This window comes from Mauremys reevesii, linkage group 20, assembly GCF_016161935.1.
Source record: "Mauremys reevesii isolate NIE-2019 linkage group 20, ASM1616193v1, whole genome shotgun sequence".
Taxonomy (NCBI): Eukaryota; Metazoa; Chordata; order Testudines; family Geoemydidae; genus Mauremys; species Mauremys reevesii.
In genome coordinates this window covers 23,849,317-23,867,930 of record NC_052642.1, presented here as the reverse complement: position 1 = coordinate 23,867,930, position 18,614 = coordinate 23,849,317, and the positions used below count along the sequence as shown (strand labels likewise).

The 18,614-nt window shown below is 51.0% G+C and overlaps 1 protein-coding gene across 10 annotated transcripts in view; it reads right to left on the bottom strand.

The window, feature by feature from the left end:
• Positions 1-18,614, bottom strand: part of SMG6 (SMG6 nonsense mediated mRNA decay factor) — a 142,590-nt gene that overhangs the window by 93,319 nt on the left and 30,657 nt on the right. For all 10 annotated transcript variants that reach the window (XM_039508330.1, XM_039508326.1, XM_039508335.1 and 7 more), the window contains exons 9-10: positions 11,380-11,441; positions 3,596-3,741 (exon numbers count right to left, since the gene is read on the bottom strand). In XM_039508330.1, the coding sequence (XP_039364264.1) occupies positions 3,596-3,741; positions 11,380-11,441 (208 nt within the window). The remainder of the gene's footprint in view (positions 1-3,595; positions 3,742-11,379; positions 11,442-18,614) is intronic.

Genomic DNA, 18,614 nt, shown 5'->3' with positions numbered 1-18,614 from the left:
ACTGAGAGAGCCAGAAGGCATCCAGGTGCGGCAGCCTGATGCCTCACACCCAGAGCCAGGGAAATTTGCTGGGATTTCCGGGAAGTGTCTCTAGGGTGCCCTCTGCTGAGCCCCCAGGTTGGTGTGCATTTGTGTGGAATGCAGACCCATCGGGGAGAGGGGAAGTTATTCCGGGGGTGGCCTATGAATAACATCCAGTGATTTATAGGAAGTATAATCCAATAATACAGTAAAATAAAACAGTGTGTCTGAGATGGGTTTGATTCCAGGAATTATAAAACAAATTATTAAAGAGAGAGAGAGAGAGAAAAAAGCCCCCGAGAGGCCAGATTGGAGTAAATTGGGCACAGATGGGCTGGGAGGGGGTTTCTCTCCCCACCAACATGCCCCTGCTGCAAGCACGGCTTCAATTAGCCCTTTCAGAAACCAGAGTTTTATTTCCCCAAATTACAGAATTTAAAAAAAATTAAATTCTTGGAGTGTCTGTGGTTTGGATAAAGGGACCCAAACTTCCTTGCGAGTCACATGTGCAGATGGCTACCAAACTATTAAACATGGCCACCCCAAAAAGGTCCCTGCCCTTCCCTGGGAGCCCAGGATGGCCTCAAAGGTATCAGCAGCCACTGACAGCTCACACTAGACAGGGGCAGCAACTGCACAAGCTGCAGCCTTGGATCCTGCGTCCAGTTCTCTTTTCCCATCCCAGTCCAGGGTCTGCCCTAGCACTACATGGCTCTGATACGAGGCAGCAGCTGGGGCACCCCCCCCCTTCCTAACACCTCTTCCACAGGGGCGGCTGAGGGGCTGGCTCACTGGTTACTGGGGGCTCCATCAGGAGAAAAGCCCCTGAGTAGGATTCTTGGCTCCACCTGGAGTCAAGTGAGATTCTGTTAATGGAAGCAATAGAACCAGTCCCAGTTCCAAGGGACAGGTAGCCTGACCCCAGGTCTGCTGCACCTTTGCTAGCACCGGTCCAGCTCCCTTGGTATGAACAGTGACGGGAGCCCTAAGGGGGAGGAGCCACACAGCCTAAGCTGACTGCGAGCACAAGCAGCTGGTGGGGAAGTTTTGAAAAGATTTTCTAGTACAGACAGGGGTCTCGGAGGCCTGGAGATCAACAGGAGCAAAGGGAAGGCTCATGAGCCAACTAACCCTATGGGCAGCAGGTCCATTCCACAGCAGGAGCCCCAGGGCATGAGTCCCCTCTCTACCCCGGAGGCAGCCTACCTCCTGCTCTGAGCAGAGATCAGACAGCCTGCACCTGACAGAGACCACACCTGCGGGCATGTGCGCAGCCCAGCAGTGCAGAGGCTGCTGAATGGAATCACTCGTGATTTGCCACTCCCTTCGGTGACTGTGCTGATGATAATTAGGGAATGGTTTTAAGGTCTTTCAGCCTCCCCCATATACACAGATGCTGATCACCACAACACCCCCTCTTGCCGCTGTCCGTGCAAGTGCAACACACAGAAGGTGACTCATATGCTGGGAAATGGAAACATGCATCTTCCCACCAGCCATCACTGCAGTAAGCTCCCCTCAGCCCTCTGCCCACAGCAGCCCACACACCAGGGCGTGGAGCCAACGCCTCAGCTATGCACTGGGCACTTGGCAACAATGCAGCAAAAGCTCTGCATACATTTAAAACTCCAGGCCCTTTGCTCTTCCTCAGCATCCAGCTCTTTGTACCTCTCAGTACCAGGAAATCTGCTCCAAACTCACATGGGACTTTGCCAGCATCCGACAGATGCACACCCCGGAAATGTGAGGGATGTTCGGCTGGCAACAAGCTCACTTTGACAATAGTATTTCTACCCCAGGAACGTGATCAGCAGTGGCCTAGGGTCTCAAACACGAGAGCCAAGCACAAGACCTCCGACAAACCCTCGACCATTGCTGAGTGTCAGGTGGGAACTGCAGCATCCTCCAATTCACAGGCATCTCATGAACGCAGTCCCTGGTTCCAGGCACTCACTGCTGAGCCCCAGGCAGGAAAGGGGTTGGCTCCCTACAGAGACATGAGGCTGGGTGCAGCAGGCACCTACTCCCTTAGGAGAGAGGGACCCTTAAGAACATTTGGGCTTATTTCACATAACGAGAGAAGAGACAGCCTCAGCTCCCTCCCCCTTTGCCTGCATCCCCTTGGAACTGGGCATGCAGCAGCCAAAGCTGGTGGTCTGAGTGCAGGACTGAGAGTCAAGACACCTGGATTTTAGCCACAGCTCTGCCTGTGCCTTGCAGCATGAGCTTGGCCAGGGCCCTTTCCTACTCTGTGCCTGTCCCTGCATCTGTAGCACAGGGATAAGGACAATGACCTGGCTCCCAGGGGGCTGAGAGGAGGCATTTGCTCATGTTTGTAAAGTACTTTGAAGCCGGGAAAGATAAACACTCCATCTGGTTTGCTGGCATCTAGCAGACTGGGCTCACGAGCCCAACCTAAGCAGCAGCACTTGTGACTCCCAAGGGGGCAGTTCCTTCTTAAGACAGGAAGATACCTGGGAAGCAGGCTGGGATGCAGCTAGTTCTCCAGCACACCACTTCACCCAGTCAGCTCATCTCGTCCCCCTGTCATAGTCTGGCACTACAAGGAGCCAACTGCTCGCCGAGGAAAAGCTGAAATCACGAGCTTTTTGGGGCAGGGATCATGTCTCATTGTATCTGTAAGAACCCAGCACTCGGCCACAACTGCAGTGCACCATCCAAGGGGGAGAGGCCTTGCCCCCTTCCGAATCTGAACATCCAGCAGCTGGTGCTTTAAACGTCGGCTCTTCCTGCCCTGGGAGTGCAAGCCCAACCCCTCTGTCATTCCCTAGGGCTGCGAACAAACAGGCAAGTGGGGAAGAACTAGTCACCTCAGCTGCACTCGGAATTCTCTGCAGAGCGCTTGGGGGAAGGGCACTCAGCCCCGGAGCCCCCTCTCAGGCTCAGGGAGAACACTGGCTTTGGAGACAGCCACTTGTTCAACAGACTCAAGGCTATAAGCCAACACACCTAGCCCAAGAGTGAATGGAGGGGGCACAAGGAGAGAAGCAACCGTGCTGCATCTGGACACACCTGCTTTGTTTCCCAGCTGGCTCTGCCTGGGGCGGGGGGCTCCTTCCTGGCCCTTCAGTTACCGCCTCCATCAGCTCCCTCCAAAGAGGCTCAGCAGTCACAGGCAGACACTGGGCTGGGTCTGCTCCCCCAGAGCTGCTCCTTTAATGCCATGGATGATGCCTGGGAGAGGAGCTGGCTTCAGGCCTGCCTCTAAGTGCGGGGCCTGAGACAGATGCTGGGAAAGCACTCGGCATTCATTCATTCAGTCCTGGGACAGGCTCTAAGTGAGCACTGCGCATCCTCCTCCTCCACAACTCTTCTGCCCAACTCCAGGAAGACACCCCCAAGCTTCTCCCCACTCAGAACAGAGCAGCGCTTTCTGGGGAGATCCTGGCCTCAGGGCCCCTTCTACTGCCTCCCACACAGCAGGCATTCAAAGACAGCTCTGCCTCCCTGAAGGCTGCGCGGTCAGTATCCCTCTCCAGCCACATGGATTGAATCACTCGCCACACAGAACAGGGCAGAACTCCCCAGCCCCCCCCTTGACAACACTTGGTACCTTTGGGCTGGGAGTTGTACACCGCAAACATGTTGATAGCCATGAGCTGCAGCATGCGGGTGCTTCCAATGGGAGGGGGGCTGTGCTTCAGCAGCACCTGGAACTCCCGCAGCACCTCCTCTGTCACCGAAGGGAACGTCTCCATCCTGCAGACAGAAAGAGAACAACAGGAATGCTTGCACCAAGGCCTTAGGGCACAGCGAGGAGAGGACGGAGGGAGACCCTCACAGCTCTTGCATGTCTGAGATAGCCACCCCCCTCCTCAGCTGCAGGGGAGCAGCAGCCCATGGAGTGCTGGAGCTGGCAGACAGAATGACCCACACCCATGGAGTCGGGGGCAACTGACTTTGTAAACATCATCTGTTTAAGAGGAAAGTGCTCCCAGTGTGTGGGCCCCAGTCATATGGCAGGCAGTGAGGGCCCTCCACATTACCCAGCACCAGAACACTGGCATTGTGTCTCATCTGTGAGAGCCCCAACTTGGCCCCGGGAGAGGGATGTGGGGTCCCCTGCAGATTAACAATGTCTCATTTAGATGCTGGTAGTCACTGTATGAAAACCAGTGTCAAAACCACAGCTGTTTCCTGAAACATACACAGCTACTATCACTCATCAAGAGGGACCAGCCACCAGATGCAATGCCACAGCTTTGAGCAAGGCGTCCTTTCAACACCAAAGGCCTTAGCAGTTACAGGCACCTTCATCCAAGGAAACCCAACACATTTACGCTGCTCTTCATTTAGTATCACTCTTTATATAGTCCCAAAAGGGTGCTAGCTATTCTACAGCCCGGAGTCAGACTGATCCCTGCCTCCACAGGCTTCACAAACTAATGGCAGACAGATTCTCCCAGTCTCTGCTCAGACCAGCAGTGCTGCCTCTTCTCTGCTTCGTCAGGGGGTGCCTACTAGAGGGTATTTTCAGAGATTCCGAGGCCACTGTGCCCATTTAGTCTGAGCCCCTCTATAACACAGGCCAGAGAACTTCCCCACACCAACGCCTTGATTTAAAGATTGCCAGGGATGGAGAATCCACCACAACCCTCGGTCAATTGCTCCAGTGGTTAACTACTCTCACCTTCAAAACTTTACACTTTATTTCCAGGCTCAATTTCTCTACTTTCAGCTTCCAGCTATTGGATCGGGTTAGACCAGCGGGTCTCAACCCACGGGCTGCATGTGGCCCAATTAGCACACAGCTGCGGCCCAGCTGTGTGCTAAAAAAATTCAAAATGTGCCGCTCTGGTCTGGCAGGGAGCAGGGCTGGCTGAGGGGGAGACAGCCTATTGCAGACTGCATCTGTGCTCCTGCCAGCAGAGGGCTGGTGAGGGCCGTAGGGCAGGAGAGTGGGGGAGGCTCTGGGAACTAAGGGGTTTGCCCCAGGTTTTAGGAGGGGCTCTGCTCCTGGCCCCCCTCCTGGCTGCCAGCCCTGCCAGAAGCTCCACTACTGGCCCGGTGCTGGGGGTCACTGCTCCTGCCCGGCCCCGCGCCCTGGGTCCAGGTCCGGGTCTGGGTCCCTGCTCCTGCCCCGTGCCCCGGGGTCCGGGTCCCTGCTCCTGCCTGGCCCCGTGCCCCGGGTCCCTGCCCCTGCCCGGCCCCGCGCCCCGGGGTCCGGGTCCCTGCTCCTGCCCGGCCCCGCGCCCCGGGTCTGGGTCCCTGCTCCTGCCCGGCCCGCGCCCGGGTCTGGGTCCCTGCTCCTGCCCGGCCCGGGGTCCGGCCCGGGTCCCTGCTCCTGCCTGGCCCCGCGCCCGGGTCCCGGCTCCTGCCCGGCCCCGCGCCCGGGTCCCTGCTCCTGCCCGGCCCCGCGCCCTGGGTCTGGGTCCCTGCTCCTGCCCGGCCCCGCGGTCCGGGCCCGGGTCCCTGCTCCTGCCCGGCCCCAGGGTCTGGGTCTGGGTCCGGGTCCCTGCTCCTGCCTGGCTCTAGGGTCCAGGTCCCTGCTCCTGCCCGGCCCCAGGGTCTGGGTCCGGGTCCCTGCTTCTGCCCGGCTCTAGGGTCCAGGTCCCTGCTTCTGCCCGGCTCTAGGGTCCAGGTCCCTGCTCCTGCCCGGCCCAGGGTCCGGGTTCCTGCTCCTGCCCGGCTCCGCGCCACGGGTCCCATTCAGCCCCATGCAGCAGGATTTGGGTCTGGCTGCCTGGACTGCACCCAGGGCTCCACACCTGGCCCTGCTCTGGGCGGGGTGCTGGTCATAGGCCACTATGGGCGGTTTTAGGGTGGAGGGGGCTGTAGTTCTCAACTTGCGCCCCACTTAACACACTGTGGGCCGCATTAACAAGTTAAGAACCACTGGGTTAGACCTTTCTCTGCAACACCGAAAGCCCCTTAGTAAATATTTGTACCGGTTGTAGGCACTTATAGACTGTAATCAAATCACCTCTTAACCTTCTTTTTGCTGAACAAAACAGATTGAGCTCCTTGAGTCTAACACTACAAGGCAGGTTTTCTAATCCTTCTAATCAGTCTCATGGCTCTTCTCTGACCCCTCTCCAATTTATCAGCAACCTTCTTGAACTGTGGGCACCAAAACTGGACATAGTATTCCACTAGCACCAAACACAGAGGTCAAATAACCTCTCTGCTCCTTGAGATTCCCATTTGTGCTCCCAAAAGCATCACATTAGTCCTTTTGGCCAAAACGTCACATGGGGAGCTCATGGTCAGCTGATTATCCACCACAACTCCAAAATCTTTTTCAGTCACTGTTTCCCAGAGTCCCCCTTCCTTTAAGTATGGCCTGCACTCTTTGGTCCTAGATGTGTACGTTTACATTTAGCCATATTGAAATGCATATTGTCTGCTTGTGCCTAGTTTACCAGCACTCCAGAGCTTTCTGTATCAGTGACCTCTCCTCATTGTTCACCACTACCACAATTTTTGTGTCATCTGCAAACTTTATCAGTGATGATTTTATCTTTTCATCCTGCTCATTGATACAAATGTTAAATAGTGTAGGGCCAAGAACAGATCCCTGAGGGATTTCAGTAGAAACACACCTGCTCAGTGATGATGATTCCCCGTTTACAATTCAGACCTGTCAGTTAGCCAGCTTTTAATCCATTTAATATGGGCCAATTATATATATTTCTAGTGTTTTTAATCAAAATGTCATGTGGTACCAAGCCAAACCCCAGACAGTAGTTTAAGTATATTACATCAACACTGTTACCTTTATCAACCAAACATGTAATTTCATCAAAAAAAAGATATCAAGTTAGTTTGACAGATCCTATTTTCCATAAACCCATGTTCATTTTGTTAATTACATTACTTTCCTTTAATTATTTATTAACTGAGTCCTGTATCAACTGCTCCATTATCTTCCCTGGGATCAGTGTCGGGCTGACAGGTCTATAATGACATGGTCATCCTGTTTACCCTTTTCCAGTACCTTTCTTCTAGTCTCCTGGAATTTCTCCAGTGCTCCAGGACTTACTGAGAATCAACATTAATGGTCCAGTGAGCTCCTCAGCCAGCTCTTTTAAAGCTCTTCAGTGAACGTTATCTGAACCTGCTGATTTAAAAATGTCTAACTTCACTAGCTTCTGTTAACATCCTCCAGAGATACTAGTGGACTGGAAAGAGTGTTACTCCCACCCTTACTTCTGAACTCCCCCAGCAAAGCCCACAACTGTTCTAGCAAGTGGTTCTGTCCTGGTGAAGAGCCAATGCCAGGGCAGTGTGCTGGGATGACCACCAGCTCCAGTCAGCAGTGGCACAAGGCTCCAGTGTGCCCTTCCAGAGGAGCACAGCAAAGCTGAAATCCATCCTGGGAAAAGCAGGGGCAGCCTCAGTGTTCGAGCAGTTGAGTGCAGGGGCCTCCAGGACATGCCCAGTTGTCACACTCAGCAAACGTAGTGATTTCCTTTATCCTTCCCCACACAGATTCAGACCGTGCAATGTGAGAAGGCTCCAGACTGGATGAATGGGATGCTCCTGGTAACCCACAAGGACAATGTTTTTGGGCTTCCGCAACATCCTTTCAGGCTGGTTGGATCATCATTGGGCCCTATCAAATTCATGGCCCATTTTGGTCAATTTCACGGTCATAGGATTTTTAAAGTTGTAAATTTCATGATTTTAGCTATTTAAATCAGAAATTTCACAGTGTTGTAATTGTAGGGGTCCTGACCTAAAAAGGAGTTTTGTGTGTGTGTGTGTGTGGGGGGGTCGCAAGGTTATTGTAGGGGGGGTTGCAGTACTGCCACCCTTACTTCTGCGATGCTTCTGGCAGGGTGCTGCCTTCAGAGCTAGGCGCCGGCCAACAACCGCCACTCTCTGACCACCCAGCTCTGAAGCTGGCAATACTACAATGCCCCTAAAATAACCTTGCAACCCCCCCACAACTCCCTTTTGGGTCAGGACCCCCAATTTCATGGGCACCGCATTTCAAGAAAGATGTGGAGAAATTGGAGAGGGTCCAGAGAAGAGCAACGAGAATGATTAAAGGTCTAGAGAACATGACCTACGAAGGAGGCTGAAAGAACTGGGTTTGTTTAGTTTGGAGAAGAGAAGACTGAGAGGGGCCATGATAGCAATTTTCAGGTATCTAAAAGGGTGTCATGAGGAGGAGGGAGAAAACTTGTTCACCTTAGCCTCTAAGGATAGAACAAGAAGCAATGGGCTTAAACTGCAGCAAGGGAGGTTTAGGTTGGACATTAGGAAAAAGTTCCTAACTGTCAGGGTGGTTAAACACTAGAATAAACTGCCTAGGGAGGCTGTGGAGTCTCCATCTCTGGAGATATTTAAGAGTAGGTTAGATAAATGTCTATCAGGGATGGTCTAGACAGTATTTGGTCCTGCCATGAGGGTAGGGGACTAGATTCAATGACCTCTCAAGGTCCCTTCCAGTCCTAGAATCTATGAATCTATGAATTTGGGAAACGCTGGTCTCCCCCGTGAAATCTGTATAAAAGCACACAGTATAAAATTATCACAGATCCAACAACATCCTCGGAGTGCAATCTGCTCTACTTTTAAAGTCTGTGCTTCACGGTGCCTTTTAAAACCCAGTGCAACCCAGCGGCAGGACAGCCCACGCCCTCCGCACTGTCTGCGAAAGCAGCACAAAGCCATCCGCTGCATCAAATACTGGCTGCTACAACACCCCTGCTATTCTGTAGCCCTGCAGAATGGGGCTGCTCCCCCTGGAAGAGGCAGCGTTCCTGGTGTTTGGGAGCTAGGATAGTTTCTAAAGGCCTCCGGATTTCAATACAGTCTCATGTACCCTGTACAACTCACCACAGAGCCAACATCCTTAGAGTGCAAACAAGGCCCAGATCTCAGCACGGCAAAGGGCCCCTTTACAGGGTGGATTTCTCCCCCATTTGTTCCTTTCTTACAAAAGGAAATGAACGTTATTGTCATGTTTGGACTCTGGAAGGCTCGAAGGAGTGACGGCTTCATCAACCCAGGCAGCTGTGCTTTGATACTCTAGCACATCTGGTAGCATGTGTGGTAAGCCCACTGAGCTCAGAGCCCAGCAGGTTAGCAGTGAAGTGGAAGTCTTCACTGAAGTGCCTGCCTTTGGTTTTAGCAGTGAGACATTCTAATTAATGCCACAAAACACAGCCCATGCCATCCACAGCTTAATGATCTAAGCACGAACAGTAGGTCTGATCTATTTTTCCCCATTCACCTATTTTAAGCACAGAAGCTGTTTAGCACCACCAGCTGATTTCCCTTCCCGGGGCTTGATATTACTTTCAAGTTCCCTTAATAAGAACAGCAGGGAGAGAGTCTGTCATTAAACATACTTGGATTTTTTTAAATGGCTGTCCTGGGAAGTGACCTCCTAAAATGCTGCATCTTAATTTCATGAAAGTCTCAGGAGACAAATCTGCAAGCGATCACCACAACATCCCCATTAATCCATCCTGCTGGCAAGCGTTCAAACCATAACTCAGCCATGAGCACGGCCTCAGCAGAGCTCAGGACAGGCAGGTCCTTGGACACAATGCCCTCAGGCAGAGAAACACGATTCAGTTACTAAAAGTTCCATCTGCCCTTTTTTCTCCATCCACGAGGACATCCAGTTCTTTGACTCCTCACTCCAGGCCAACATGCTGTCCACATTCAGATAAACAGTGCCTCATGACACAGACGGGGATTCACATTGTTAGCCATGAGCAGCTCAAAGGACTCACTCTCCACTGAATTAGCCAGAGTGGCTCATACTTTGCATTGAGATGGGAAGATCCTGAAATCAAACTGAAAGACAACAGAAACTGCAGGTACCTGTGGCTTCAGAGGCATAGTTTGATCAGCCAGCTTGGAACGTGAGCTCCTTGGGGCAGGAACTGCAGCTTTACACCAAGCCAAGCTCACTGCTAGTGTTCTACACTACTACTAATGAATACAGCCTCCAGCCCATAAGACTGGGGAGGGCTTTCCAGGGAAGGGCTGATAGACAGGCCCTGGCTAGTGCAAGAAACTACATTGCCTGAGTCAAAAGAATTTGCTCTACCAGAAAGGACAATGAGCCAGTCAGGCCAGTGCGGGGTTCTCTCAGGTGGCCTGTAACAAGCCTCAGTCTGGTAACTGGCAATAAACGCCTCTATCAGAGAGTGCAGGAGCCGTGGGAACTCTGGTTACAATATCACCCTCTAGGCCACTGGGGGTACCTCCAGACTACCCGCGGTATCGGTGGGTAGCGATCGATTTTTCAGGGAATGATATAGCGCATCTCATCTAGACACGATATATCGATCCCCGAACGCGCTCCCGTCGACTCCGGAACTCCACCGGAGCAAGCGGCAGTAGCGGAGTCGACAGGGGGAGCCGCGGACGTCGATCCCGTGCCATGAGGACCCGAGGTAAATCGATCTAAGATACTTTGACTTCAGCTATGCTATTCACCCAGCTGAAGTTGCGTATCGATACCCCCCCTAGTGTAGACCAGCCCTGGGAGGCAAGAGAAGAGATGGAACACACTGCTGACCAGGCAGCTCCCATACTGAACGGTACATTACAAGAAGAGCGACTCAGGGTGTTTGGATTGAGAAATAGGTCCCACCACAACACCAGACACTAAGCAAAGACACAAGCACTTAGCACCACAGGCACCTGATAGTAACAGGCCCAGCTCAGATGACTCACAGAGACACTCGTGCTCCCTGGGTCAGATGCGAATCCCCCAGGCTGGGATCTCAGCCCAGGACTGAGCAGACTCGCCATAGTTCAAGGAGGGCCATCGAATTATTTGATGCCCCATTATGCCAGACATGCTAAGAGCACTTTTTATAAACGAGTTCCCACTGCCAGGGTAGCACTTAACCAACAGCCTCCAGGGAAAAGGAGCTGAAGTGACTAAGGGATAGCGCTTGTCGCACCATGTCTGAACAGCAGATCTGCAGTCACAGGAATGCAAATTGCTCAAGAAAAGAACACCTGAGCAGTCAGTGAGACCTGGAGAAGCAGGAGAGCAGCCGCTCTGCTGGGTAAGAACGCGGTGGATAAATATGGGAAACTCATACAGAGGAGATGACTGGGAGATCTGGGAACTGAAAAGCAGTTCCTGGGAGTTCCAGAGCCCACAGGGCTGGGCCAGGCCTATACACCGTCCCACGGTCTGACAGGACACAGCCTCGAGGTGGGTGAGAAGACAAAAAGCCCAGACAATAACCAGCACAGGACTGGAGGGCGGCTAAGGAGAAGAAGAACCACGAGGCTAGGCCTGAAAGAATTCACACCCTGTGCCCTCAGTTACAAACACAGCCTAGTTGCTAACAATATTAAATTCCAAAAAGACTTGTAATGTAGGAAAATAAAATAAACATCCTGCACACTTACCCAATCCTGGTAAACAGCTTCCCATGGGCATGGAGAAAACTGAGGATGAACCTTTTGTTCAGCTGCATGGGAAAAAAAGAGGAGAAAACAATTAAACTCTCCCCGATTTCCTGTGAATGAACAGAGTCCCTGGTGAGAGAATAACCTGGCCTGGATGTGGGGGGTGGGCACTGCAGATGGGAACCAAATGGACATGCCCAAACTCTCACAAACACTATGCACATAGGCACAGGGCAAGTGTCAAACAGCTGGAGCGTGAAGCCAGGGTGAGCAAGTTGAATGGACACACAGCACCATCTGCTGGCTACTGTGCCCATCTGCAGTGATCCCAACAATCAACTTCTACTGGACAATATGCACGATTAGCCAGAAACAAAGCACCCGCAATGGTGCAGGTGATTTTACTGCATTGGGTGTTTGTTTATCCTGGACTCAGCTCAGTGCTGGGAATCCTTGTGACACCAGAAGCAGTAACTGCTACACAGCTGCTTCTGGTGCACTGCTCAAAACATCGCTACCACTTACCTGAATAATCAAGCCCTCACATCCGCTAGCCCCATCTGAAATAAGGGCCCCGCTGGTTTCTCTCTTCCCAAATAAGGACAAATTTTGCTATGTCCAGGCATGAAAGATCTTTACCAGAGAGTCATGGCAAACAAAGAAGAGGCTAGAGCAAGATAAAACAGTAAAAGCTTTGTTATCCAGCACTTTACCAACTGGAAAGCTCTAGAAACCGGCATTTCTGATAGGGTTGCCAGGTATCCAGAGCCAGGCGGTGCTCACCTTGGGCGGCTCCCTGCAAGCGGCGACATGTCCCTGCTGCTCCTAGCCAGCACCCCCTATCCTCCCAACATGCTGGATAACAAAGCTTTTACTAACATGTTTACAGGCCTCTGATTCTGTGAGACCTAGGAGGGTATTTCTGGGAGGTGCCTGGGCTGTAGAAGAGACAGATGCCTTCCCTGGGCACTCCTCCTTCCATCCATCACCTGCTAGACAGGGAGCTACACTGCTATGTCACTGTGGAATTGTTTCAGAGGCAGCTCATGAGTTTACGAGTACAGACAATGAACTGATGGAATATACAGGGGTGTACTTGGTAGCCTTCACCTATGAGATAAGCTGTCAGCATCCAGACCTTATGAACAGAGGGTCACAGCCAGCCAGGCTGTAAAACACTGGGAGAAAAACTCTGGGCTGGGCTAAACTCTACAGGACTGAAACATAACCTGTTAGCTAAGGCTAGGGTCCATAATGCAGGTTATGATTTTTTTATAGGTAACCATTTGTTTCCATCATTCTACGGGCTTCTTCTTGAAACGTATACTTATTTTCACTATAAACATATCTACGTGCTGTGTGTTAAGCGGAGTAGTGATTCTGAGGTGAAACTGGTAAAGTGACGCGTATTATTCTTTTGTGAGTAGCAGATCTGTGAATTCGGAAAGTGTCCAATGGATTTGCTTGGAGCGTGCCTGCACCGAGACAGAGGAGCCTGCGTAAGCTGAGAGGCAGTGCTTGTGTTGCCCGTGGCTAGTGGAGTCAGGCATCCACAGCAGGCACAGGCAAGGCAGGTGGTAGCGAGATGCCTCACAAGCCTGGGTGCCTGCAGGACGTGTCACTGGTAATTTCATCCTGCTGCTCTAAATTCTCTCTGCAAGTTCATTTGGATATTGAACTTTTTCACTCCTCCTAAACCATTCTGGACATTGCTGTGCATGGTTAAACAGTTATTGTGCTTCACCCAAGAAGTAGCTGCATTACAGTGCAGGATAAATGGAACCCTATATGTCTTACCCTTCTTACTCACAGTGATGTGAGGCTCATTTGCAAAGTCCTCAGATCCCGGGATGAAAGGGACTATTGAAGGACACAGCACTATTATGAGACAAAGAAATCAATCCAAACTACCCGCCCCCTCGAGAACTATCTGGAGAAGAGACACTGGTGAGGAAACCAGTAACAACCTGAACCCATTGGCAGGAGATGGCAGCTCTAACAAATCCCTAGCTTTTCTTTAAAAGCAGCAAAGAGTCTTGTGGCACCTTATAGACTAACAGACGTTTTGGAGCATGAGCTTTCGTGGGTGAATACCCACGTCGTCGTATTCACCCACGAAAGCTCATGCTCCAAAACGTCTGTTAGTCTATAAGGTGCCACAAGACACTCTGCTGCTTTTACAGATCCAGACTAACACGGCTCCCCCTCTGATACTTAGCTTTTCTATAGCGCTTTCCATCTTTCAATCTCAAAGTGCTGTACAAAGGAGGGCAGTCTCATTGTCCCTATTTTACAGATGGGGGAAACTGAGGCACAGGGAGTGAAGCAACTTGTCCAAGGTCGCCCAGCAGGCCAGCGGCAGAGCTAGGAATTAAACCCAGGTCTCCTGAGTCCCAGTTCAGTGCCCTTTCCCCTAGGCTGTAAAGACTCAGCTGCTAGCAGGGAACTGAATTTCTCCGAGTGTCCTGCCAGTGCTGAAGAACCTGTACAAATGTGGAATGAGAGGGCTGCTCAGGAGGGTCACACCTTGCTGGGTATTTACTGGGGCATGATGGGCCCAGCTCCGACACTAATTACCTCTCTTCTTGTTTGCTTTATTTTCCAACCTACACCCATTATTTTGCAAGCCCTGTGCAGTGGGGCTGCTCAATTAGGTATAATTAGGCTTGACCTGAATTCCCCCAGGACCCATGCAGGAGAGCAATGCCCTGCTGCAGCGTCGCTCCTGGGCCATGTGTGAGCTTAAACATAAAATCTGCTCGTAAAAATACCTAGACCAATTAAACTGGCCCCTGCAGCCAGGGTCTCTCACTCATTCACTAGCTATCTTGCTGTGGCCCAGAAGCACCACTTGCATTCAAACCTGACTTCACTTGCCACCCTTGTATGAACTCTGCAGGTGAAACCCGGGAGTGACACGAGGAACACTAGGCCAGCCGGTTAAAGAGCGACTGGCAGGCCAGAGCAGGAAGCAGTGTTCAGTGAGGGCCCTAATCCATTGTACCTGCCCAGTTTAAATATGACATAAGCACAGGCAGCCTCTCCATCGCCTCTCTGAGGGGAAGCAAAATCGCTCTGGGGTGCCAAGACCAGAAAAGAGCATTTACGCCAAGATAATTTGATGGGCAGGAGCAAGCTTGTAGGAGGGTTACCACTGGCAGGTACCCCAGCTTCCTGGGTTGCGCCTCCCGGCCCCTGCCCTGTCCCTGGTTAAGGAAAGCCCATCACTGGAGTGAGTCTCACTGCCCAGCAGGTGGATGAACCCAGAGCACATGGGTGGCTGGGACCCCGTCCTGCATGCTTTCTTTGACTGCTGGAGGCATGGGAGAGGAATTCGCCACCTCCAGGATCCTTGAGGGGGGGATAAGGACCAGGGTGACTGAGCTCCCTCCATCAACCTGCCCTTCCCCCTGCACGAGCCCACACGTGCCCAGTGTTCTCACGGCAGCTCTACCAGAGCTTGTTTGCAGGCTGCATGTGTGTGAGGAGAAGGGGGTGGGGAATATAGGTGAGGTAGGACAGAAACTCTTTTCCTTCAGCCCCACTCCCAGCCCACAGCCCCAAAGAATTCTCAGCCTCCAGCCACTGCACCCATTTACTGGCAGTGGGGGAGTGGCAAAACTCCCCACCAGGAGTGGAAAATGACACATGCACACCGTGGGGAAGCGTGTACCAGATTCTTCCCACACAGAATGAACCAGCCTTTTCAGAGGCAAGGGAGGGGGTAAACAGTATTCCAGCTCCACTCCCTTCGGCAGGGAGCACCAAGCTGCAGTCCAGTGCAATGCTGGCCCGCTCCCAAAGGGCTGGATGGCTGCAGCGGAGTCCAGGTGCTAAGGGGGAGCCATGTGGACATGGTGAATGTTTCTAGGAAGTGGAAGCCAGAACACCTCTGGGAAAAGAGCATGTTTCACACTAAGCAGCATCTGCAGCACCAACCATCTGGCAGCCTGGGCAGAGACGAGCCTACGCGCCCTGTGCGGTAGCTGCACACATGGGCAGCACCTCTCTCACTTGGTTCAACACAACTTTTACCCCCCAGCCCCAGCATGCGATGAGCTAATCGCTTGACACTGAGATGAAAGTTCCAGAGTTCAACCTAAGGCCACTGGCTGCTTTGACTGGGCTCCTCTCTGAATGACTCTTCCCCTTGTGACTCACCTGCCACTCAGTCCCTGGGAGCCCTCCTGCTCATCCAGTCAAAAGCTGCTTCTCACAGCAATAGGGAACAGTGACTTCCACTGAGCAGCAAGGCTCTGGGGCTGGGGAAAGAGGAAGTCACATCACCTGCTGCACTCATGTGGGGGAGGGGACACTTCCCCAAACCCAGGGTAATGAGCTTCTTACCCTGAGGCAATGAACGCAGCCCAGGGCCCTGGGCAGAGGGCGAGTCAGTTAGCAGGGCTGGGAAGGGACTCTCTTCCTTGTAACTTCCTCAAACCTTCCACCAGCCTTCAGTGCTGAAGGGCAGAGAGTGCCACAAGAGGCTTCCGCAAGGTGCTCTGGGGAGAGAAGGGCCATGCGGACATGTGCCATACACCTCCAGATCAAAGGGAAGAACAAGTTCCCTGAACACACAGATTATTGCACTCTGCAGCGGGCTCCATCCACGGGCGAGCGGACAGGTACACTGTACCAGCCAAACGGAGTTCCTAGCAGCCCCCAGCCAGGGAATGGGGAAGTGGCACTGGGTCTGCAGCACTCTCTGGGGAAGATGTAAGGAATGGCCTTCAGAGTAAGAATATAAGAATGACCAATGGTCATACTGAGTCAGACCAATGGTTCACCTAGCCCAGTATCCTGTCTCCGACAGTGCTCGGTGCTAGATGCTTCAGAGGGAATGAACAGAACACGGAAATTTATCAAATGATCCATCCCATCGTCCAGCCTCAGCTTCTGGCAGTCAGAGGTTTAGGGACACCCAGAGCACGGGCTGTGTCCCTGCCCAGCCTGGCTAATAGCCATTGATGGGCCTGGCCTCCGTGAACTTACCTAGCTCTTTTCTGAACCCAATTTTACTTTTGACCTTCACAACATCCCCTGACAATGAGTTCCACAGACTGCCTGTGTCTAGTGTGAGGAAGTACTTCTGTGTGTTTGTTTTAAACCTGCTGCTAATTCATTTCATTGGCTGACCTCTAGTTCGTGTGTTATGTGGAGGAGTAAATAACACTTCCTAATTCACTTTCTCCAAGTCAAGATTGTATAGACCTCTATCGTATCCCCCCGTAGCCGTCTCTTTTCCAAGCTGAACGGTCCCAGTCTTTTTAATCTCTCCTCATATGGAAACTGTTCCACCCCTAATCATTTTTGTTGCCCTTCTCTGTACCTTTGCCAATTCTAATATATCTTTTTTGAGATGGGGCGACCACATCTGCACACAGTATTCAAGATGTGGGTGTACCATGGATTTATATAGTGGCATTGTGATATTTTCTGTCTTATTATCTGTGCCTTTCTTAATAGTTCCTAACATTCTCTTAGCTTTTTTGACTGCCGCTGCACATTGAGCAGATGTTTCCAGAGAACTATCCAAAGTGACTCCAAGATCTCTTTCTTGAGTGGTAACAGCTAATTTAGACCCCATCATTTGGTATGTATGGTTAGGATAATGTTTTCCAACGTGCATTAGTTTGCATTTATCAACATTAATTTCATCTGCCATTTTGTTGCCTAGTTTTGTGAGGTCCCTTTGTAACTCTTTGCAGTCAGCTTTGGACTTAACTAGCTTGAGTAATTTTGTAGTCTGCAATCTTTGCCGTCTCACTGCTTATACCCTTTTTTCCAGCTCATTTATTAATATGTTGAACAGCAAAGGTCCCAATACAGATCCTTGGGGGATCCTAGTATTTACCTCTCTCCAGTGTGAAAACTACAGTTTATTTCTACTCTTTGTTTCCGATCTTTAACCAGTTACTGATCCATGACAGGACCTACCCTCTTATCCCAGGACTGTTTACTCTGCTTAAGCCTTTGGTGAGTCAAAGACTTTCTGAAAGTCCAAGTACACTATATCAACTGGATCACCCTTGTCTACTGTTTGTTGACACCCTGAAAGAATTCTAATAGAGTAGTGAGGTATGATTTCCCTTTACAGAAGCCATGCTGACTCTTCCCCCAACAAATCGTATTCATATATGTGCCGGATAATTCTGTTCTTTACTACAGTTTTAACCAATTTGCCTGGTATTGAGCTTAGGCTAACTGGCCTATAATTGCCAGGATCACCTCTGGAGCCTTTTAAAAAAATCAGCGTTACATTAGTTATCTTCCAGTCAGCTGGTGCAGAGGCTGATTTACGCAATATATTACATACCACAGTTAGAAATTCTGCAATTTCATATCTGAGTTCCTTCAGAACTCTTGGATGATACCATGTGGTCCTGGTGACATCTAACTGTTTAATTGATCAATTTGTTCCAAAACCTCCTCTACTGACGCCTCAATCTTGGACAGTTCCTCAGATTTGTCACCTAAAAAGAATGGCTCAGGTGTGGGAATCTCCCTCACATCCTCGACAGCAGTGATGTCCAAAGTGGGGTGAGCGCACCCCAGGGTGTGTGCAAGAGGATCCTTGGGGGTGTGCGGCAGAAGGAGCATTTTGTTGTTGTTGTTTGGTTTCTTTTTTTTCTTTTTCTTTTTTTTTTGCTTCAGCAGTTTGGGCGGGAGTCTGAGCGGCTTTTTGTGGGGGGGGGGGGGTCTTCGGCGCAGCAGGGGGTGCGTGCTCAAATTTTTTTTTACTGATAGGGGTGCACAATCAAAAAAGTTTGGAGACCACTGCTCTACACTGAGGACCAATGCAAAGAATTCATTTAGTTTCTATGCAATGGCCTTGTCTTCCTTGAGTGCTCCTTTAGCATCTTGATAGTCCAATGGCCCCACTGATTGTGTGGCAGGCCTCCTGCTTCTGATGTACTTAACAAATATTTGTTATTAGTTTGAGTGTCTTTTGCTAGTTGCTCTTCAATTTGTTTTTAGCCTGTCTAATTATACTTTTACACTTGCCTTGCCAGAGTTTATGTTCCTTTCTATTTTCCTCAGTAGTGGCTGACTTCCAATTTTTAAAAGATTACTTTTTGTTTCTAGCCGCCTCTTTTACTGTGTTGTTTAGCCACGGTGGTACTTTTTAATGACCTATTACTGACCTTTTTTTTAATTTGGGGTATACGTATAGTTTGAGCCTCTATTCTGGTACCTGTAAAGAGTTTCCATGCAGCTTGCATGCATTTATTTCA